The 25,005-nt window shown below is 35.5% G+C and overlaps 1 protein-coding gene across 2 annotated transcripts in view; it reads left to right on the top strand.

The window, feature by feature from the left end:
- CPED1 (cadherin-like and PC-esterase domain containing 1) overlaps nt 1-25,005 on the top strand; it is a 320,989-nt gene that overhangs the window by 141,697 nt on the left and 154,287 nt on the right. For both annotated transcript variants that reach the window (XM_011937391.1, XM_011937392.1), the window contains exons 14-16: nt 2,092-2,142; nt 7,192-7,378; nt 8,342-8,510. In XM_011937391.1, coding sequence (XP_011792781.1) covers nt 2,092-2,142; nt 7,192-7,378; nt 8,342-8,510 — 407 coding nt within the window. The remainder of the gene's footprint in view (nt 1-2,091; nt 2,143-7,191; nt 7,379-8,341; nt 8,511-25,005) is intronic.

Below are 25,005 nucleotides of genomic sequence, written 5' to 3' on the forward strand. Positions count from 1 at the left end.
CAAAAAAATACAAAATATTTAGCTTCATTAGCAATCAAAAATGAAAATTAAATGAGGAAATACTATTTTTCCTTAAATTTGGAAAGAATTTTCTTAAAATAATAGAGAGGGAATCCAGCAATCCCACTACTGGATATCTATCCAAAGGAAATGAACTCAGTATGTTGAAGAGATATCAGTACTCCAGTGTATTAATATATTGCAGCACTACACACAATAGCCAAGATATAGAATCAAACTAAGTGTCCATCAGTGAACAAATGGATAAAGAAAATGGGGGTATATATACACAATGGAATACTATTCAGCCACGAAAGAGAAAGAAATCCTGTTATTTGTTATTTGTGACATAGATAGTCCTGGAGAATGTTAAGTGAAATAAGCCAGACACAAAAAGATGAAAACCCAGTAATCTCACTCATGTGGGATTGAAAAAAGTTGATCTCACAGAAGTAGAGAGGGGTTACCAGTTTTATGCTGTCATAGAGAGTAGAATACTAGTTACTAGAGGCCGGGGAGGTAGGGAGGGAAGGAGGCGGCCAGAGATTGGTTATAGTTAGACAGAAGAAAAAATTCTGTTCTATTAAACAGTGGAATGACTATCATTAACCAATGTATATTTTTAAATAGCTGGACGAAAGGCTTTTGAATAATTTCACCACAAAGAAATGATAAATGTTTGAAGTGATGGGTATGCTAATTAGCCACATTTAATCATTACACAATGTATACATGTATGAAAATATTTCACATTGTACCCCAGAATTATGTGCCAATTAAAATAAAACTTTAAAAAAGATAGAGTTGGGGAGAGAGTAGGGAAATAAGTATTCTCGTAGTGCTGTTGGATGTATAAATTAGAACAACCTCTATTAAGGGGCCATTTAACAAAATATAAGAAAAGTTTTAAAAATTATTTTTATAGATCAGAAATTTTACTTCTAGATATTCATTTTAAGGAAATAATATATACAACATTTAATTACATAAATTATCAACAAATTTAAAAACTGGAGTTCATTACTATTGCAATAAGAGTGGACTGGGCACACAAAGTAAGCTTGAGTCATCAAATAAAATGTTGTAAATCCATTCTTATGTTGTGAAAGAATATTTGTGACATGAAAATTGTTTATGATCTATTGTTAAACCTAACAATTGGCTACCTCACTGTGAAGCTAGGAAAAATTTGTGGTGATTTATATTTTTCCTCTTTGGCTTATCTCTATTTTCTCATTTTTTCATTCCAAAGAACATCTGAACTTTTTGTTACAAGAAAAAATTACTTCTAATTTTAAAAGGAAAAAAATGAAAAGAAGTACCCACACATATGTCTATAATTTTTTTTTTAGTTCAAAGTTTTTCTGTTATGAAACAGGATTTAGCCCAATACAGTGGTTTTCAGTGTGTGTCCCCCTCTCCCCAGAATCACCTGGAAAGCATAGCAATTCAGATCTACTCAATCAGAATCTCCGGTGATGAGACCCAGCACTTTGTGTTTTAACAAGCCCTTCAGATGATTCTGAGGCTAGAGTTTGAGAATCACTGGTTCAATAGAATGAATCAGTAGGTGCAGTGGAGAACTGAGAGAAACTGCCTTTCTTTTACCCACCAGTTTTTCCCTCTATAAATGAATAATTTAAGCACCCGGAGTGTTTTATTCACTCATTTGTTTCATAAATATTTATTAAGTCATTTTTAAAATAAGTATTTGGTTGAATTAAAAAATATAGAGTAAATATTAGTGGAACCAACTGGATGGCACTTCTATAATTCTAATGATTTGGAAAATTATAGTCATAGGGTATAGGAACTATGCGGCACCTTGACTGACCAACTGCAGGCAATAAATGGCATTGAGGCCATTCATTCTCTCTCTTAATATTTTTCTATTTGAAATAATAATTCTGCTGAGCTTTGGATAGAATAACTTATTTTATCGTAGCTTCCAGTTTTAGTTAGAAGTGTTCACTAGTATAATAAAAGTTCAATAAAAAACATGTTTTATTAAGTTATCCAATAGCTAAATGTATATTTTAAATTTTGATTAATGGTTTTTATTTTAAATTTACATTTCTGTTTTTTTTTTAGCCGCAGTTCCACAAATTAAGAATGAAAATAAAGAAATACATTGCAGTGATGGTGAGTTGAGACTGAAGTGTTGTAGCAGCATAATCAACAATTAGGGAACAGCCTTATTTTGAAAAAAAAAAAAAAAACATCATTTTATTATATTTGGGTATCTTAGGCTGCTAATTGTTAAAGTAAATTTTAGGAGTTACTAGATTTTTGAAGGAGTCAGTATCTACTACTTTTGCATAAGAACATAAAACATTACTTTTTTTGTTTCAGGACAATGATTTCCAAACCTACTTTGAAGGGCTTTAGGGGTTCTAGGGCATTGCCTTGGAATCCTTTCAAATGTAAGAGCTTGGCTTACCAACTGTATACACGGGTCTTTAGGGGGTTCACTACCTGACAGTGATTTCTTTCTCACCAGATTGTTGTTGTAATGGTTAGTACTTCAGTAGAATTTTCTTTGTAACAGTTAAGCCAATTTTCAATTTTTCAATTCATTTCTTAACCAAGACATAATAGGAGAAAAATAGATACTTTGATACTTTTAAGTTTGTATCAACTTTAAATTTAAAAATAGTTTTCTTCATTCTGGTCAATTAGACAATGGTCTCACAAATATATCATCTTAGAGAGTCTAATTGATTTTTCCAAAATCACAGGGTTATTAAATGCCTGAGCTGTATCACAAAGCTGGGTCTTCAGATTCTCTGTTCAAAGCTCCTGAATTTAGGCCACGCACAGTGGCATGCACTATATGCCCAGTGCTTTGGGAGGCCAAGGCAGGGGGATCACTTCAGCCCAGGAGTTCGAGGTTACAGTGAGCTATGATTGCATCATTGTACTCCAGCCTGAGTGACATAGCAAGACCCTGTCTCTAAAAGAAAAGAAAAAGAAAAACCCCTGAGTTTTTTTTAATATTCTATAATATATTGTAGAAAAATTGAGTTCTATATAGCAAGATTTTTCTTGACAATATATACCTTAAAAATATATATATACACACGCATGTGTATGTATATGTATATATGTATGTATTTGGTGCTAAAAATCAACTTAGAAAATTTAGTTTTCCACAAATAAAAATCAATTTCAGTAAAACATTAAAGCTGATAAAAAGTACAGATTTAGATTTAATTTATTATATTATTTTATTTATGTATGTTTTAGAGATAGGATTTCACTTTGTTGTCCTTGCTGAAGTGCAGTGGCATCATCATTGCTCACTGCAACCTCGACTTCCTGGGCGCAAGCAATCCTCCTGCCTCAGTCTCCCAAGTGGGTAGGACTACAGGCATGAGCTACTACGCTGGACAATTTATGCAATTTTATATAGAAATGAGGTGTTGCTCTGTTGCCCAGGCTGGTCTTGAGCTCCTGGCTTCAAGTGGTCCTCCTCTCACAGTACTGTGATTACAGAAATGAGCTGCCATGCCTGGCCTAATTTATTATTAATAGAAGTCTTTGAATTTAATAAAATCTAATTTTTATCATCTAAAATGCAATTTAATTCATTCACGATGTTTTATCAGTATTGTTAAGTTCATGGTAGGCTGAGATAATAATATAGTTTAATAGAATTAACATATATAGCCAATTAAAGAAATGGCATTTTAAATAAAGTATTGCTAATAGAGAATAAAGATAGCAAGTATTACTTATGCCATTCCTTCCCTGCAGTCACCACTCAATCTCATACCCCCAGAAAAATACATGCTACTCCATTCTCCTGGAAAACTGCTGTCTAGAGTATGGTGGGAAAAGGACCAGTGAGAAAACTAGGAGCAAAATTAGAATGAACGCTTGTTGAGGGTCTACTCTGTGCCAGGCCCAAGGCGAGATGCAACATCCAGAAAACCACTCCGCCTCCTTGGGCTTCTATTTTCGCATTTGTAAAATGAAAGGATTGCACTGGACGATCTCACTTTTTTTTCCCCCCCAGTTCCCAGGTAATATGGTGTAGATAATGTGAATATGTTAGATAGGCTCTTTAACTTCGTTCATGTTTTTATGCTGATAAAAATTAGTCCTGGCCAGGCGCGGTGGCTCAAGCCTGTAATCCCAGCACTTTGGGAGGCCGAGACGGGCGGATCACGAGGTCAGGAGATCGAGACCATCCTGGCTAACACGGTGAAACCCCGTCTCTACTAAAAAAATACAAAAAAAAACTAGCCGGGCGAGGTGGCGGGCGCCTGTAGTCCCAGCTACTCGGGAGGCTGAGGCAAGAGAATGGCGTAAACCCAGGAGGCGGAGCTTGCAGTGAGCTGAGATCCGGCCACTGCACTCCAGCCCGGGTGACAGAGCGACACTCCGTCTCAAAAAAAAAAAAAAATTAGTCCTGCCTGGATCTTTAGTAATTAATCTTCCTGCTTTTATGGTATAAAATGAGATTTAAAAAATAATGTGAGGATGCCTCAGAACAGGTGGGATTATCTTTAAGAGTCTAGGCTCTTCTCATGTTCAATATGAGTTATGATTGTTCCTTAAGAGGGCAATCAAATTCTGTGGTTAAAAGAAATCCATTAAAAGTAACCAAAACTTCAAACAGCTTTCCCATATATACTTGCCGAATAGATTAAGCAGGCTGCTACCACTGAACCTCGTGCTGAGTTCTCTGTAGATCTCAGGTAAGCTGGCCTGAGACAAGTTGAGACTGGGATGGGAAAGATGCCAAGCAAACACCAGGTGTTTGTAGGCGGCAACACTGATACTTCAGTGGAAGATGATGTCAAAGCTAAATCAGCTTTCAGACAGGGGTTTAGGAGATAGTGCTCACACCAGAGGTGGAGACTTTCTGATGAAACCAAAAGTAAGCGCTTGCTGAAGAGAACGATTACACATTTATTTCCTGTCATCTAGGGCTGTTTCAGTTTCTAAGGAGGGCAGACCCTCTTGAAAACTGTGACTATTAAGTGAAAGTACAAACTGCAGGGAAATTAACTCTCAGGGAATCTTTATAAAAATATATCCTATTAAGTTAAAGCACATCTTCTATGTTTGATTTTGAAAAAAGATCTTCCTTTTTGTTATTCACTTAGCAAGTTCTGAGCAGAAAAGTGCAACTGTTTATATTCCCTTTGTGCCTGAGCAATGGTCATTTCCAAAGCACAGCCCATAACTCAACTCCAGCTTGTTTAATGTTATGTTAGGTTTGCAGCCATTTGAATCAAATCTCATGATTAATAATATCCTCTTTTTATTGTCCTAATCTCAGGGTCTTTAACAGAAAATACTGGAGAAAAAACTTCGATGAAAAAAGAATGTATTATTGATAAGTGGTTGAATTTGAATTAAAAACTGTGGTCCTTTACAGAATGACTTCTAATAAAAACAATTTCTGCCTTCATTCTTTTTTCTTTTTTATTATAAGAAAATTTCAGAGGCTATTAGCATCGTTGAAATTATAGATGCAGTCCACCTACATCTATCAGCCAGATACTATATTTGGTTGATCATTAGGTCAAATAACAAGTAAAATTAATGAAGCAGACAGTTTACCCAATTCAATGAGTTATTCAACCAACATTACCAGTTATTTATTTTTTACTAAGACTTTTTTATGAAATAAAATTACAGTATATCTATTGTATTATTGTTCATAATTTATACCTGAATTTGTTTTTCTTCCATAGCCTGAGAAAACTGTAGAGTATAGGTCAGAAATATGTAGGGTTTTTTTTTCATTTTTCCTTTAATTGTTTTAGTCTATAATGGGAACTATACAGAGACCTGGTCCCCAGAACTAGAATGAAGCATCCATGTGGGTTAGTGGCACCCATCATCATGGATTTGGTGGTGCCCCTCCATGTCCATCAAAGAAAAATAAAAATTTTGGTCTTGTTGAAGCACAAAGTCTGGGCATAATGGGCAATGCAGCTGGAGAGCAAGACAAGGAAGGGCTTGTGAAATGCCTTGTTTGCCTTATTGGGAGCTTGGACTTGACTCTGGAAATTATGAGAAACCACTAAAGAATGGAAGACAAATCGTCAGATATGATTTTAGGAAAATCAATATTATAGCTATGTAAAAGCAGAGGATACAGTTAATAAACACAACAGTTAATAAAATAATCTCCTTTCTCTAAGTTCAGTTTTATAGCTTCCTGTAGCAAATTCTGTGTTATCTTTTTTTGTTGCCATATGAAATGTCACTGGATATTTTATGTAAGGAAACACCAAGATACTTTCATTTTACTGATTTTTATAGAATTTTCTATGTTTATCTTTGTTGGTATTTTGTTGACAATTGGAAAGTATTGATAGAATGAAATACTCCTTGACATTTCTTTGAAAAACATTTGTTAACCTTTTGGGTAATTTGTTTATTCTAAACATTAACATTGAATATAACATAACAGTAGCTGGAGTATGTGCCTATAAAGCTATTTTTCTTCTTTTTGTCACTGAAATAAAGCTGTAAACAATTGGGCTAACAAAGAGAAAGATTTTTTTAATGACTCAGAATCAATGGTATGTAGTAATATTCTAGGTTCTATGACAGGATGGTGCAGAGTATAGTATTTCCTTCTTATACTTTATGGTGCTTTCCCAAGTACGGTGGCCTGAGAAGGAGCAGTTTCAGGATGCCCTTGTTTTTGTGTCTGTTTTGTATAGTACTGGAGCTTGCAGTCTTTGCCCCACGCTACCTGTAAGATACTGTATCAATCAAATGGCATTTCAATGACACTCCACATTAAGAAATTGTCCTCATTCCTTGCTGGTCCCCTTCTGCCACCATCCCACAGAGCCATCACTCCCACTTACACAGTTGCTTGATATATGCAGTAAATATCACGGAAATGTTATCAATCCACAGGAGAGACATTTTCCCACCTTCTGTGCCTTTAAAGTTTCAAGGGCTGAGCAGAAAATGCCCTCTATATAACACCAACTAAAGTCAACAGCTGTTCTATGAGGCAAATTCTACAAAATCTGATGAATTGAAAAGCCAGCTGCAGCCACAACTCAAGTATGATCAGGGTACTGATTGGAAAGTCAGCAGGGATCACTGAAATTGTTCAAAGGAAACAGAAAAAGAAAAACCTAATCATATATTCTTTAAAGATATTTACCTACTTCACAGTTGTCTTTGTCATTGTTTTTGTTTTTTTAGCAGATAAAAACACACCATGTCATATCAAGCAGATCTTCACACATCCGCATTTGGAACTAAATCCCGACTTTAATCCAAAGATCAAAGATTATTACTCTGAAGTCCCATTTGATGTGGTAACAGTGACAATTGGAGTGGAGACTCCTAAGTGTCAGTGCAAGGTGCACCTGTACGAGCAGGCAGGGCCAAGGTATGAGGATGTTGACTGGGGCTGTGTCGAGACACCCTACTGGGAAGCAGACATTTGATGTAAACTTTGAAAGTGGTTCAGAAAAGCTGATTCATAAGATCAGTGGAAAGATTGCCAGGGTGTGAACTTTCCCCTTCTCATGTTTTTTTAAAAAGATCGGCAACCTTTGCAGCTCATCTTTGTAACAATATTTTAACAAGAAAGGATCTTGTTATATGAAATATAGAGAAGATCCATTAAGGAAAAATCTCACTTATTGTTGTCTTCGTGTTTTAACATTGCTGAATATGTCAAGTTTTTGAATATTCAAAAATTGATTGCTTAAACCAATTGGTGCACAATTTGTGGACACAGTACCAGGAACTTTCCCAATCTCATTGGCTTTTTTTTCCTGTTGATTCTTTTAAAAGTCAGCAACTCTTTTGTTCCTAATTTTAAACAGAAGATAGAACCGTATTCTGTGCTGTGTCCATAGCAAAGAAGATACTCATGGTTCCATGCTGTAGGGAAAGAAATGTACTTGGAACCCTTGAGAGCCAAGTCTAGTAGAAAGGATTGAAGTCAGGACAACCCGGGTTCCAAACCCTGACTCTTCTATGTGACTTTGAATGATGTGTTCACTAGTTCTAGGTCATGGTCTCTATATTTAAAATGGGAACAATCCTAGTTGTATTAAATGAGATAATGTGTGACCCCGTCAGATGACTAATAAATATTAGTTTCCTTTGCTTTAATTTATGGGAGATATAAGTTGTCCTGAAAGAACACTCTTGGCATAGTAAAGTACTGTGAAAGAGATATTTATTTATTTTCGTATTTTAGGTTTCTTATGAAATTGTATAGACCTTTCCTGTTATTTATTCAAATAGGCATTTAGTAAATATTGATATATGAATCAGTTTGGGCTGAATAAATTTCCCCTATTCATATTCTCTCTTTTTCTCTCTCCCTCTTTCTCTCCAGGTTTGCCAGCTACCCTCTGGGCTTAGGAATGAACAAAATCTCAATATTTGTGGTGGATGAATCTTCAGCACACGGTGAGACCCTGGTCACGTACAAACTCACCATCTATAGAGAAGACCGCCCAAGTCTGCCCTTATTTGAGGCCTTCACAGCATGTGGTTTTGTGCAGGTAAGTGAAGTTTACATTTGCACTTGGGTTGAATTGGAAACGATCTGTTAACCCAGGTGAAAAATGCCAAATGAAAATTATTACAAGAAATTGTATGCTTTGAAATCGAAACTGGTCTCATTTCAAAAGAGTGAGAATCCCAGCCAGGTATCTAAGGCACCTCGTTGTGAGTAATTTTAGTGTGATGGCTACTCCCTGTGCTCATTGTGTTCAGTGGACTTATTGTGGTTAATGTTCAAAATAAATGTCTGAGGACTCACACTTAGTTGTGAAATCAGTTTCACATTTTCCTTTTGAATTGGGCTATTTTCCTTGGATTTGTCCCTGGATCTACTTTTGAAATTTTAAACTAGATTTAGCAGAATTTACTTCAAAGACTAAGAGGAAAATTTATGAAACTATTTTACAGATGGGATACTGGATAAATGAAACTAAATTTGCTTGGGATAGTTATATTTCACATTCACTTCTCATACAGTAATCATTTCTCACGGCTGTAGTTTCTCTTGTGAGCAGCACATACCATTTTGTAACCTTGTTCATTTTGGAGAAGGGTGAATGTTACCCTAACAGCTTTGTTCTATGGTTTTTCCCTATTTTTGCTCTTCTAAGGATCCTACGTGTAACTTTGTATGTTTCCTCATATCATATACCCCTTGCTACAGGTGATTCCAGGGAAGTAGTAATTGGTATTTTTATCACATATCTACTGATTCACTCAGAAAGTATGCTTGTAAATATATCATGTCAAATTAAATGTTACTGGGAGCTGTGAAGAATAGATGGTTAGTAAAAGAGAGGTGTTGCTGACTGGGCCTTGATAGATAGTATGGTTACCATGTTTTTTTAATAAATGTAACAGCCAGACACAGTAATCACCCCGCCACTGTTTTACCTGTTTCCAAGAGCTTTAAAAATCTCAGGGGTTGGCATAATTTTTATTTTTTAAGGAAAACTGATTACTAATTTAGGCCTTACCACTAAATCAAATGGAATTTCACGTTGGTCTGAAGATTCATTCAAAGAAAGACAAAGATGTTATTCTCCAAGATATTAATAAGCATACTTAACAAAGAGTAGAATAGAGTTCCATGGTCAAATAAACCCACTGGTTGGTGAAGCAATAAGCTAAACAAAGTTAAGTAGATGTCTTTACTATACGACTTCTCTGAATCTCTAATATACTAATTTAAATAGTGATTCATTTATAGTATGGAAAATATATAGGGTGCTTCATTTCCAAACTTATCTGATATGGTTTTAATAGAATAGCTATTAATATTTTTTTGTGGGATAGATTTGAGGACACACTGGTCTACACTATGGAGAAGACTTTAAAATATGTTCCTCTCAGGTTTTGACCTTTCAATTGGCTTTATTTGGATTGCTGTCTCAACCTGCTTCTGAATTGAAGGACAAATAATATAGCCACACCAAAAATGTTTTAAAAAATAAACAAAAACTTAGAGGGAGGTGTGCTTTTGTATATTTGTGTATGTTTATGTGTGTATAATTATATCTAAACTAAATATTCTTACCCTTTTTGGTGGAGCATTTTTTTTTTTTCATACATTGCGGGGAGAAGTGTGAAATGTTTGACCACTTTGGAGAACTTTGGCAGTATCCACCAAAGCTAAATATATATAAATGACTCAGCAGTCCTTCTAGCTATACACCTAAGATAAAGGAAGTCATATGCCCATGAAAAGACACACATACACAAAATCTTCATATTGGTTTTATTCATAGTAGCTAAAAGCTGAAAATAATTCAGTAAGAAAGGAAAAAAATCCAATATTATATTATTGGGGCATTAAAAATAAATGAAGTACAGATACACACAAATATGAAAGAATCTTCAAAACCTTGCATTCAGAAAAACAAGCCAGACATCAATAATGAATGCTAGCAAGGATGTGGAGAAAAGGGAACCCTTGTACTCTGTTGGTGGGAAAATAAATTAGTACAGCCACTATGGAGAACAGTATCAAGGTTTCTCAAAAAGCTAAAAATACAACTACTGTATAATTCAGCAATCCCACTGCTGAGTATATTTCCAAAATAAGGGAAATCAGTATATTGAAGAGATAACTGCATTCCCGTGTTTGTTGCAGCATTATTCACAATAGCCAAGATATGGAATCAACTTAAGTGTCCATCAATGGATGAATGGATAAAGAAAATGTGGCACGTATATACAATGGTGTATTACTCAGCCATGAAAAATGAAATCCTATCATTTGTAACTGCATGGATAAAACTGGAGGATATTATATTAAGTGAAATAAGTCAGGAACAAAAAGACAAATATCGCATGTTCTCAGTCATATGTGGGAGCTAAAGACAAGTGGATATCATGGAGATAAAGAATAGAATGCTGCTTAACCATAGGCTGAGTAGGGCAGTGGAGAGGGTGGGATGAAGAGCAGATGTTAATGGGCACAAAAAAACACAAATAGAAGGAATAAAGTCTAACGTCCAATAGTATAACAGGGCAACTGTAGTTAGCAGTAATTCATGGTATATTTCAAAACAACTAGAAGAGTGGAATTGGAATGTTCCTAACACAAAGAAATGACAAATACTTGAGGTGATAGATATCCCAATTACTCTGATTTGATCATTACACATTGTATACTTGTATCAAAATATCACATGTATCCCATAAATATGTACAACTATTAGGTATCCACAACAATTAAAAAAATTTAAAAGAAGCCAGATATATAAAGAAATACTGTATTTCACTTATATGAAGTTCAAGAATAAGCAAAACTAATCTATGTTTATAGAAGTCAGAACAGCAGTTACCTAGAAGGTATGCGTACTACTAAGCATGAAAGAACTTTTTGGGCAAATGTCCTATATCTTAATCTGGGTGGTGGTTACATATATAGCTAGGTGTTATATAGATAAAAATTTAATTGTACACTTAAGATTTTTGCAATCTACTGTTTAAAATTATATAATATATAAAATATGCATGTGTGTTTGTGTGTATATGTATAAAATTTTGTATACTGCATATAAATTATACCTCAACAAATTAAGAAAAAAGATTGGTGGGAAAGATATATATTCCTTTCTTCCATGACTTGTTTCTCCAATGTTGTATTGATCAGAAACAAGTTAATTATCATGCCATTACCTGTACCCTAGAACTTAAAGTATAATAATACAAAAACAAAAAGAAAAGATTATGTCAGAAAAATGTTAGTATATTATCAAGAAAAATATTAGAAAACTCTTGTGGGATGAATCCTACAAATGATTACAGAAAAGTATGTTGGTAATTTGTAAGAATCATTTCCACAAGGTCTTAATTTAAAGTTTATGGCCGGGCGCGGTGGCTCAAGCCTGTAATCCCAGCACTTTGGGAGGCCGAGACGGGCGGATCACGAGGTCGGGAGATCAAGACCATCCTGGCTAACACGGTGAAACCCGGTCTCTACTAAAAATACAAAAAACTAGCCGGGCGACGAGGCGGGCGCCTGTAGTCCCAGCTGCTCGGGAAGCTGAGGCAGGAGAATGGCGTAAACCCGGGAGGCGGAGCTTGCAGTGAGCTGAGATCCGGCCACTGCACTCCAGCCTGGGCCACAGAGCGAGACTCTGTCTCAAAAAAAAAAAAAAAAATCTTAAAGTTTATGTGTGGTCCCACAGTAAGTATTATATTTTATAACATGGAAAACTATCTGATAAGCACTAGTAAAAAAAAAAAAAAAAAAATCTTAAAGTTTATGTGTGGTCCCACAGTAAGTATTATATTTTATAACATGGAAAACTATCTGATAAGCACTAGTACTTTTTAGAAAGTGTCAAATGAGTGAACAGAAAAATGTGGCATGAATAATGTGGACTGCTTTAGATACTTTACTGGGCACAAGTGGCTTCATGAGCTGGGGGAAGTCAACAGCAGGGGTAAAATGTTCTCACCATAGATTCCACTTAAAATTCTAACCCATAGACTTTTCTATTATTTCTCTTTTATATTTAATCTCATTAGTGTGTTTAGGTTTCAAATTAATAGCTAAGCAGATATACATCATGAGACTTACAAATTTTTAGTTTTCCAAGCTGTCCTTTTTTTGTTTTGTTTTGTTTTGTTTTCTGTCAACAACCACAATGTCCTCACAATATTTGTAGGGTTGAAATCTAGAGTCAAATTATTGCAGTTTAAATGACAAGCTGTTCCATTTGAATCCCGAAAGCCTATGCAGGCAAATCTAAAGGAAAATGAACTAAACTTTCATTAAATTTTATTTATAGATCAAAGGGAAAAATTATAATTTCTCCCTACATTTCAAATTAGATTTTGGCCTAATGAACCCCATTATTAAATTTTAAGTAAACATTCTGTTAATCTGTTTGTGCTGCTCTAACAAAATACTTGAGACTAGGTAGTTTATAAAGAACAGAAATTTCTTTCCTTTAGTTGTGGCGTCTGGGAAGTCCAAAATTCAAAGCACTGGCCTTTGGTGTCTGGTGAGGTTCTTCATGATGCATCCTCACATGGTGGAAAGGGAAAATGAGCAAAAAGGGAAAATTCTATATCCTCAAATGGGGAAAGATGCAAAGGGCAGCAAAAGGGTCTAAAGTAGTTCCCTCCAGCATTTTTATAAGGCACTAATCCATTTATGAGAGTGGAACTCTCATGATTTAATCACATCCTAAAAATCTTAATACCATCCCAATGGGGATTAAATTTCAACACATGAATTTTGGGGACATTCAAGCTACAGCACACTTAAAAGACCATCCACTTCCAAATAACCAAAGAAGAAGAAACCAATTTAAGATTAATCAAGCCTCCTAATTTCTCCTTCCCCTATTCTCTTACCTTCAGAGCATCGACTCTGCATGTTACTGTTTTGCCAAAAGACTAACATGGCAGAGTAAGCAAAGATAAAGCATACCAGTCAATTAAAAAATCAATTTCAACAACATTTTGATAACTAGTAAGATAATTTGATTAATTTATTAATAGACATTTTATCAAACATTGTTAAGTACCTACTTAGCCATAATGAACTATTTGAGTTTATTTAATGTCTATATTTTAATTATTCTTATGCTAATTAGAATTTGTATATGATTGCCCCAGAGACAGCTCTTAGTTTAATTAGCTCTTAGTTTAGTTATTACCAGTGAAGGAGAAAGAGTTAATTTACATAATATATAACCAGATTGGGACTAGAGTTTCTCAATCTCAGCACCATTGACATTTGAAGCTGGATATTTCTTTGTTCCAGAGAAGTTATTCTCTTTATTGTGCGATGTTTCACAGCACTCTTGGCCTCTCTCCGCTAGATTCCTGTAGCAACCCCCCTCCCCAAGATGTGTCAACCAAAAATGTCTTCAGACATTGCCAAATGTCTCTTGAGGGACAAAGTCAACTGTGATTGAGAATCACTGGTTTAGACAAGTGGGTTTCTGTTTTTCTACTGTCCTATGTGTTTACTAGGAGTGTGAATAATTTGTGAGTAATTCTTCAATGTTGTGTGTTGGAGAATCATTCTTTTTTTTTTTTTTTTTTTTTTTTTTTGAGGCCCAGGCTGGAGTGCAGTGGCCGGATCTCAGCTCACTGCAAGCTCCGCCTCCCGGGTTTACGCCATTCTCCTGCCTCAGCCTCCTGAGTAGCTGGGACTGCAGGCGCCCGCCACCTCGCCCGGCTAGTTTTTTGTATTTTTAGTAGAGACGGGGTTTCACCATGTTAGCCAGGATGGTCTCGAACTCCTGACCTCGTGATCCACCCGTCTCGGCCTCCCAAAGTACTGGGATTACAGGCTTGAGGCACCGCGCCCGGCCTGGAGAATCATTCTTATCTTTCATCTTTGTATTTTAAATCATTTCTGCACACAGTGATACTATTCTGACAGCTCTTTATTCGTTAATCTGCCTTCTTTTCTGTTCAATGTATTATTACAATCAGAAACGTGCATTCAGTTACAGAAAAAATTGTTAATAAAACATAAAACATCATATAATATAATGAGTCTGTTATTTCATTTTGATTTACCCATAAACAGTATAATGTTTTGCTGTTAGGAAGACAGATTTAGAAATTAATAAACTGTTATTGCGGCTAGAATATGTCATGTTTAGGAATTAATAAACTACACTTACATTATAAGAAAATTTCTATACACATAGGGGAACATTTCTTTTAATATCCTTTTCCAAATCAAAAACTTTTGACATGGAGAACAATATAATATTTACACAAGTTGATTTGTACAGATGATCTGTGGTGTCATATTCATTTTGCCCTCAAAATGTTGCACCAGAATAGAGTCATAAATAAAAGCTACAGAAAGGTTATATACAGGAGAAGCCTGGAGACTACGTTTCACAGATCTGTTTGAAACAGCTTTCATTTTAAAACAGATCATACCAAGAAAGGAGAAAATCATATTTAAAAAATTCTCTAGCATTTAGCTACACATTTGAAACTGGCATTTGATGACTTATTTTTAAAAAATCAATTAGCCATCTAGTTTCTGAGATATTAAATGATGTGTGAATGACTTCGGTTATGGTATTTTGAAATAGTTTAGAACTCATTTATTTTTTGTACCCTTCCAACACCATAGAGGCTATTATAAAATAGCTCAAGTGATAGGTATCTAATAGCAAATATCCATAATAAGAGAATAGGGAGTGCATTTATCAATAATCATTTAATAAAAACCTATGAGTTTCCAAAGTTGTACTGACAATTAAATACCGATTTTAATGGTTATTAGTTACCTTGCCTACTTCAGCTTACCACAGGAATATGATTTAATTTTTTAACAATACAATATGTGCTATAGTGAAATGCTCTCAACTAGTAATGCTTATTAAGTACCCGCTATGCACTTTGTTCTGAGAAATATGCTATGTGCTGCAGGGAAATACAATAGCAGCAACAGCAGCAGCTGAGGTAGTAAGTGTAACAGCAATGCAGCATTTGTAGAACTTATGTTATGTGCCAGGCATTATGTTAGGCACTTTACCTTCTGGCCTTATTTAGTGTTTACCTCAACCTTGAATATAGGTGATTTTTAAACCTCCTGTTATTTTTTAACATATGGAGAAACTAAGGCTTTAAAAAGGTTAGAAATCTTGTCAACCCTTTCTATGAGATAGATAATTAGTAAAGGTGGGGTTTGAATATGGGTCTTGCTGACTTCAAATCGAGGAAGAAAGATAGAGAACAACTAAAGAAATAGGAGCAGATAATACGGAAGATGCCAGACAGGAAGACTTGTTGGGAATTGGGGAACAGAGATAAGAACTGGTTGGGAGTTAGAAATGAGATTGAGTGGACTGAGCTGCTCCATAGATTGCATTCCTGACATTTGTGGGTCCTAGTCACTTTTGCCTTTGTAGACCCTTTGTTCTGATAAATAAATAAATAAATATTACATTCAATAGTGTTGATATAAAGACAAATATATTTATATTACAGATGTAGACTATCTTCTCTGACTGAAAAGCTTTTTTTTCTGCTTTTAAAGAAAGTAAAAATTTGGGGGCCTCTAAAAATTTCACATGCGGTACGCACTGTGGCTGCTGTGCCTAATAGAGAAGTTGGTTCTATTGTTCCATTTCACTCTAAGAGATCTTTAACAGTGGCACCTACTTCAATATCAAATGACCTGGGCTGTCGGCATCCTTTCAAGTCTTGTTAAGTGCCCTTGATTTAAATGCATAACATTTGCAGGTATTTCAGATTATTTGTCCATAGCCTGAGCCATCCTTTACCAGTGAGCCATCCTTTGCCATCATTTACCAAGAGCCCACAAAGCACCTAGGGAAGCAAAATGTTATTTTCATGAGCAGCAGGTGCACAGAGACATTCTGAATGCATAGACCTCCCCAGTGGCCAGGAAGCATTTGCATACATCCAAGGCTTGGGAGGTTTTGTTTAACATTCAGTTTTCTTATAAAGCAAGCAAAGATCAGAGTGGCATTTTCTTTCAATCATGGTCTGTTTCAGCACTTATATAAATTACCTTTTGTGTTGATGAAAAAGAGTCATGTTAAACACTCACCTCATGAGGTCATGCCACTTATGATCGATAGATTATCATTTAAATAAAAACTTTGGCTCAGCACATTTGTTTTGCATGTTTCTCCAACTCACATCTGCTTCCTCTGCTAGAGGAAACAAACTTTTGCTACCCAGCAGAACAGCAGGGCCAATACAATGTGCAGGAGAATTGGGTCTTCCTAGCTTCTGACAGCATCCAGAGAAGTTTCTCTAAGTACTGCCTTCTTCAATATTCCATCATTGTTGCTTCAAGTTTATGTTTTGACATTATAAAAATTTGTCTTCTGATTTCTGAACTGGACATAGAAATAGAAAGGAACCCTGAGAGTATTTTTCCTAAAATATTCGGCTTGAGTAGCTGGATTTCCAATGTGACATTTGAAACGTTGAAAGACGTTGTGGCTAAAAGAGAAGTAGAGGGAACCTCTTTTTGATAATGCCAGTTCCTGATGCCCATGTCTTTATGGGCTTTAATTGCTCCAAAATTTTAGTTTTTATCTCTCTTTCTACATTTCCTTCCCCATCTTACGAGCCAAACTAACTCAAGCAAAGGTATATACCAGCATAGTGAGGATGGTGGTGAGAGAAGAGATCTTAGGTACAAGGTTAGGCATTTTGTTTTCATAATTTCAGCTTTTATTTTAGATTCAGCGGGTACCTGTGCAGGTTTCTTACCATGAGTATGTTGTGTGATACTGAGGTTTGGGGTACAATTGAACCCATCACCCAGGTAGTGGGCATAGTACCAAAGAGGTAGTTTTTCAACCCTTGCCTCCTTCCCTTTCTCCTCCATCTAGTATTGTCTATCATTCCCATCTTCATGTCCATGTGTGCCCAATGTTTAGCTCCCACTTATAAGTGAGAATATGTGGTATTTGGTTTTTTGTTCATGCATCAATTCCCTTAGGATGATAGCCTCCAGCTGCACCCATGTTGTTGCAAAGGACATGACTTCATTCTTTTTTATGGCTGTGTAGTGTTCCACGTGGTGTATATGTACCACATGTTATCTATTTCACTGTAGATGTGCATCTAGGTTGATTCCATGTCTTTGCTATTGTGAATAGCACTGTGATGAACATACAACTGCATGTGTCTTTTTGGTAGAATGATTTTTCTTTTGGATATATGCCTAGTAATGGTATTGTTGGGTCAATTGGTAATTTTGTTTTAACATCTTTAAGAAATCTCCAAACTGTCTTCCACAGTGGCTGAGCTAATTTACACTCCTACCAACAGGATAAGTATTTCCTTTTCTCTGCAGCCTCAGGTTGGGCATTTTTATAAGTCCTTTTCCCACGACCAAACCAAGTCTAAAACTATTATTATTATTATTATTATTATTATTAATTGAGATGGAGTTTCACTCTGTCACCCAGGCTGGAGTGCAATGGCACAGTCTTGGCTCACTGCAACCTCCACCTTCTGGGGTCAAGCGATTCTCCTGCTTCAGCCTCTCAAGTAGCTGGGATGACAGGCCCCTGCCACCACACCTGGCTAATTTTTGTAATTGTAGTAGAGACAGGGGTTTGCCATGTTGGCCAGGCTGGTCTCAAACTCCTGACCTTGTGATCTGCCCACCTCGGCCTCCCAAAGTGCTGGGATTACAGGCGTGAGCCACAATGCCTGACCAATTTATTATTTTTTTAAAGATATTTTTGGCTTTATCAAACAACAAAGTTTGATTCTATATAGTATAAGTTAAAGCAAAGGATTCATCTGGGCCAGTGGTTCTTAACATTTTGGAGGAGGCAATGTGCCTCTTAGAATATCTGATGAAACTTTTGACCCTTCGTCTCAAGAAATAATGTACATATATATGCCCAATGCTGTATACCATGTCAGAGGTATGAAAAGTCCCAGGTAAAAATTCCTATCCTAGTAACTCACAATCTGAAGCAGAATATTACTAGCAGTGACACACATAATAAGGATAGTTTCATTTCTGGTATAAAATATACATGATTATAATTCAGTTTGTTGAGGACCTGCTTTGTTCCAGCAACTGCACCATTTATACACATTGTTTCATTTGTAGTTTTAATGATAAGGAAATTAGTGTCTATTTAACAATATAACATTTGGGAATTGTGTGCTTTTTCAGTGATCTGTATTAGCACAATCTGAATCAGCAATTGTTATAGTTCTCAAAGCAAATTGCCACCAAATCTAATATTTGCCTTAGAAATAAATATCCATAAAAGGCTACTAGCCCTCGCTGTCTTCTTACAGACTCACAAAGTGGTTATGAGATGTAGGCAATGGTGCTCCTGAAAACCCAGAGAAATTGAACAGTATATCATTTGGACTATTTATATTGTCCTCATTAGTTAAAGCCATTGGTGTGCTTTCTTTCAGCAGGCTATAACAAATTGTTTTTTGTTCAAAGAAAGGTTGGCCTAGTGTTTCAATTAGGTAATGCTGAGAAAATTTCCACATGCATTTGACTAACTGTGACATGTCCTTCAATAGGCATGTGTTGTAGGAACAAGAATGGGGGATGGAGTATTCCTTGCAGATGGTTTCACTGATTGCAGAACTAACTACAGGCTGGTTTGATATATGTTCACTGAAGACAGAATTAGGACACTTTACCACCTGACATATTTAACTTCTTTTGAAAATGATGCTAATTTGTCTTTTTTTCTTTTTCACCCACACCCTTTTATAGGCAGGACTGATGAGTTTAAAACATTGAGCATGACTTCATTCTTCAAAGCAGAGCAGGCCCCTACCCAGTGCCCTCCAGCTCTCAGGACCTCATTCTTTAGCAATGTGGTACAGACGTTCACTGTGTTAGCTGGGTTTTTACCTCCTCCACATCCCCCAGCTCCCCACCCCTCCACATGCTTGAAGATGATCTTTCCAGACCTAATGGTTTGGAAAAATAAATGTTGCATGTGGGCTTCTTGACCTGACAAATTATTTTAAAATTAAATTCTTGATAAAATTAAGAGACCCAGGTTTCAAAGGTTTAAGAAATAACAGGGAGGGAGACATTTTCTTTGAGTGAAATAATCCCTCTTAAATACTTTGATCAAAATGCTATTTATATTGTCTAGATTTGAGTCACAGCTCAACTCTTACTTGTCTGAGACTTTGGACAATTTCTCATCTGTCATACATGGATAGTAATGATACTGATGCTCTAAGGGAGTTTTTAAGGAAAAATTGAGTTAATATTGTGAAGATCTTGGAACAGTGCCTGGGCACATAAAGAGTCCAGTATCCATGTTTGCAAAATATATATTTTAAAAGAGATAAATAAATATGTCTTCAGGTTGGCGTAAGAGGAAAGTTTAAAATATCAAATTTTATTTTTCCATTGAAGTCTAGTAAAATGTATTGGAGATTTTCAAATTTCTTATATTTAAGTTTAGATTTAATAAGATGCAAAAATATGAAGGACTTTGCAGCATGAATCACCTGTGCTAAATTACACAGTACATTTTTGTAATGAATGTGATTACAAACATTTCAGAATTGAGTATAAATTTTGCCTTAAACATGTATTTTAATTTTGACAGTTGCATGATTAATGGTGAATTTAATTTTAATAGCAGTCTCAGCTGAGAGACTGGGAATTCAAGAATTATTTAACAGTAAGAGAGAAAATATTTCTTTGTTGAAACCAGAAACATCTTTCACAGATTTCATTTGGTAGATTCCATTAAGGATAAGGATGAGGGGATCAGTGTTCTCTGTGCTGTTTTAATAAATTAGTAGCAAAGGATAAAGATATTACCTATGTTTTATCAGGAATGAGGCATAACCGTAATGTAATTTAATTATTTTGTATCTATAATCTCTAAAAAATACTAGTATTCTAAAAACTATAAACTTGTTCATATATTATAATAAACTAAGTGAGAAAATGTGTCTTAGCCTACATGATTTCAACAAAAACTGCTAAACTCTTCCTCACTTTTTTGAAACCAGATTTTATTCCAAATGACTTTTAGATATTTCCCAAATGCTAATACATCTTCACAGATTAGAGAATTGTCCCTCCTGAGAAGATTGAGATGCATTGCATCTGATAATTATTTAGCACTTATTGTGTGCTAGGTTCTATTCTAATTGTTTTCCACTTACTAACTCAACTCTCAAAACTAAACCAAACACTTAAAAGGTAGATACTTTAATAATTCCCATTTCACAGATGGAGAAATGGAGGCACAATGAACTTACCAAGGTCACATAGCTTGTAAGTAGCAGAAATCATTTTTGAACCCAGACATCCTGGTTCCAGAGCACTGCTAATTACAAGCTATAAGCCACTCTATGATATACCAAAACAAGATTGTTAAAGTAAGTACAGGTGACCATTGCCTAACACAGGATTCCATTACATGGATGTACTTGCAAGCGGATTTTTAAAAATAAATATATTGAAAACATTTTTGAAGATTTTGAGACAATTTGAAAAAACTCACAATCGGTCTGGCCTAGAATCATCAAAAAGTAAGAAAAAGTTAGATATGTCATTAATACATAAAACGTGTAGATCCTAGTCTATTTTATCACTTACTGCCATAAAATATATACACATCTGTTATACAAAGGTAAAATGTATCAAAATGTACCAAACCCTTATAGACCATACATGGTGCCATTCCCAGTCCAGAGAAATATAAACAAATGTGAAGATGAAGTATTAAATTAAAACTGCATAGAACGAACTGTAGTATGTACTGTGCTACTGTAATAATTTTGTAGCGGGTTATTGCAGTGAGCTCAAGTGTTGCAAGTATCCATGTAAGATGTCAACTGACACTAATCATCTCCATATGAGGAGTTTAACTCTCCAGTAAATTGTGCATCACAGTAAAAAGTGATCTCTCTTTCTTTCTAACTTGGATGCGCTTTATTTCTTTCTCTTGCCTAATTGCTGAGACCAGGACTTCCAGAATTACATTAAATAAAAGTGGTAAAAGTGGGCATCCTTGTCTTGTTCTAGTCCTTAGAGAAAAGGCCTTTAAATTTTCTGTTCAGTACAATGTTAGCTGTGGCCTTGTCATACATGGACTTGATTATTTTGAGGTATATGCATTCTGTATACATTTTGATAAGGATTTTTATCATAAAAACATGTTGAAATTTTTTATTTTTTATTTTATTTTTATTTTTATTTATTTATTTATTTTTTTGAGACAGAGTCTTGTTCTGTCACCAGGCTGGAGAGCAGTGGTGCAATCTTGGCTCACTACAACCTCCAGCTCCCTGGTTCAAGAGATTCTCCTGAATCAGCCTCCTCAGTAGCTGGGATTACAGGCACGTACCACCACGCCCAGCTAATTTTTGTATTTTTAGTAGAGACAGGTTTTCAGCATGTTGGCCAGGATGGTCTTGATCTCCTGACTTCGTGATCCTCCCGCCTTGGCCTCCCAAAGTGCTAGGATTACAGGCATGAGCCACCGCGCCCAGCCTAGAGATGTTGAATTTTATCAAATGCTTTTTCAGCATTGAAATAATATGGTTTTCATTCTTGATTATGTTAATATAATGTATCATGTTTATTGATTTGTGTTCACAGACGACATGATCTTATACCTAGAAAATCCTAAATACTCTATCAAAAAACTTACTTTGATAAAGAAGTTCAGTTACGTTGCAGGGTACAAAATCAACATAAAAAAATCAGTGGCATTTGTATATGCCAACAGCAAACAACCTGAAAAGGAAATCAAGAAGGCAACCCCATTTATAACAGCTACAAAAAAATATAACGTAACTAGGAATCAATCTAAAGAAATGAAAAATCTGTACAAGGAGAACTATAAAACTCTGATAAAGGAGGTCACAAAAATATGGAAAGACATTCCATGCTCATGGATTGGAGGAATTAATATTGTTAAAATTACAATATTTCCCAAAACAATTTACAGATTCAATGTAATCCCAATTAAAATCCCAACGACATTCTTCACAGAAATAGAGAAACAATCCTAAAATGTGTATGAAACCAAAAAGGATTCTGAATAGCCAAAGCAATACTTGGTAAAAGGAACAAAACTGGAGACATCATACTACATGACTTCAAAATTAACTACAAAGCTATAGTAACAAACACATCATAATACTGGTGTAAAAACATACGTGTAGACCAATGGAGCAGAATAGAAAACCCAACTATACTCCATGCATTTACAGCCAATTCACTTTCACTTAAGATGCCACGAACATATAATGGGGAAAGGACAGTCTTTTCAATAAATGGTGCGGGGAAAACTAGATAACTCTCTGCAGATGAATAAAACTAGACCCCTATTTCTCATACACAAAAATCAAAATGCATTAAAGGCTTAAATCTGAAATCTGAAACTATAAAACTAGCAGAAGAAAAAATTGGAAAAGTGCTCCAGAAAATTAGTCTGAGCAAAGATTTTTTGTATAAGACCTTAAAACCCCAGACAACCAAAGCAAAATTAGACAATCAGGATTGCATAAAGCTAAAAAGCTTCTGCACAGCAAAGAAAACAATCAACAAAGAGAAGAGATAACCTACAAAATGGGAGAAACTCCTTGCAAAGTGTCCATATAACAAGGATTCAATAGCTAAAATATGTAAGGAACTCAAACAACTCAACAGCAAAAAAAAAAAAAAAAAATCTGATTTTAAAATGAGTAAAAGATCAGAAAAGACATTTCTCAAAAGAAGACATACAAATGGCCAAGAAGGATGTGAAAAAATGTTCAACATACTAACCATCAGAGAAATGCAAATCAAAATCACAATGGCATATTACTCCAATTAAAATGGCTTTTATCAAAAAGACAATAACAGATGCTGGCAAGAATGCGGAGAAAGGGGAATTCTGGCACACTGTTAGTGGGAATGTAAATTAGAACAGTCACTATGGAGAACAGTATGGATGTTCCTCAAAAAAGTAAAAATAGAACCACCAGATGATCCATCAACCCCACTGTTGAGTATATATCCAAAAGAAAGAAAGTCAATACATATAAGAGATATTTGCACTCACCTGTTTATTGCAGTGCTATTCACAATAGCCAAGATATGGAATCAACCTAAGTGTCTGTCACAGATGATTAGATAAAGAAAACATGGTATTATACACAATGGAATATTATTCAGCCATAAAAAAGAATGAAATCATGTAATTTGCAGCAGCATGAATAGAACTGGAGGCCATTATATTAAGTGAAATAAGCCAGGCACAGAAAGGCAAATGTTGCACGTTCACGTTCATATGTGTGAGCTAAAAAAAAATACATCTCATAAAGATTGAGAGTAGAGTGATGGTTACCAGAAGCCAGAAATGATAGGGAGAAGGAGGAGGATGGAAGGAAAAAAGAATATAACTATACTTATTACCACTGAACTGTATGCCTAAGAATAATAAAGACAGTAAATTGTATATGCATATTTTATCTAAATAAAAAAATAAAATGTGATCTCTCATGGCTCTTGCATATTTTTATTGTGTCTAGTGCAATACTGTAAACTTGAATAACACCAGGGCATCCATACAAAGTGGCACCACTAATGATGCTGGAAGTGCTCCCAAGAAGCAGAGAAAAGTCATGATATAACAGAAAAAGTTGAATTGCTTGATATGTATTGTCAGTTGAATATGTGTTAATCAATTGTTTATGTTGTTAGTAAGGCTTCAAGTCAATACTTGATTTTACTTGAATACTATTGATCAAGTCAATAGTAGGTTATTAGTAATCATTTTTCTGGAGATTCGAAAGTCATACTTGGATTTTTGACTGCCTGGAGAATTGGCACCACTAACCACCACCCCTCTTCTTACCTCCTGTTGTTCAAGGGTCAACTATATGTGCTTTACGTACAGTTTTGGCTCCAAGACTTTTTGTAGCTTATTGTTTGGAACTTGTCATTAATTTCTGGTAGGTGTATAGAAGTAAATTTACAAATGAGGTTAGGTTTTAGGTAAGCCTTTAAAAGTCCACTTAATATATGCTATCATTAATATAGTGACGGGGGCAGTCATAAGAAAGGGGTCGAGTACACCAGGGAGCCCTGCAACAATTACGTGTGGGGAAAAGGTTTGAGGAGCCAATGCTGTTAATGCGGAAGATAGCAGTAGAGGAGGGTGTGAGCAATGGGACGTGTTTCTAGCTGTAAGACTGACCAGTAGCTCTGTGGCTAGTAGACAGGTTCATAGTTAGGCCATTTGTGAGTCTTGTGTTCCAATGTCACACTGAACTTTAGAGTTAGGAGGATCTTTGACATCTAACACCTCACTCTGCATATCAGTAAACCTCAGTAATTTGCCAAAGTCCACCATCAATAATTGACCAAGGTTCATTGCCAGTCAGTGGCAGAGTAAGGATGAGAACCCATGAATCAGATATCAAACCCGCTAGCAGTTTGTAGCTGTGCCTTATGTAGAAGGGCTATCGGCATCCAGACCTAGACACAGTTCCTGAGCTCCTGGAGATGAATAAAATGAGTAAAATGAATGCAGG

Source organism: Colobus angolensis, unplaced genomic scaffold (assembly GCF_000951035.1).
Source record: "Colobus angolensis palliatus isolate OR3802 unplaced genomic scaffold, Cang.pa_1.0 Scaffold163, whole genome shotgun sequence".
NCBI classification, from domain to species: Eukaryota; Metazoa; Chordata; class Mammalia; order Primates; family Cercopithecidae; genus Colobus; species Colobus angolensis.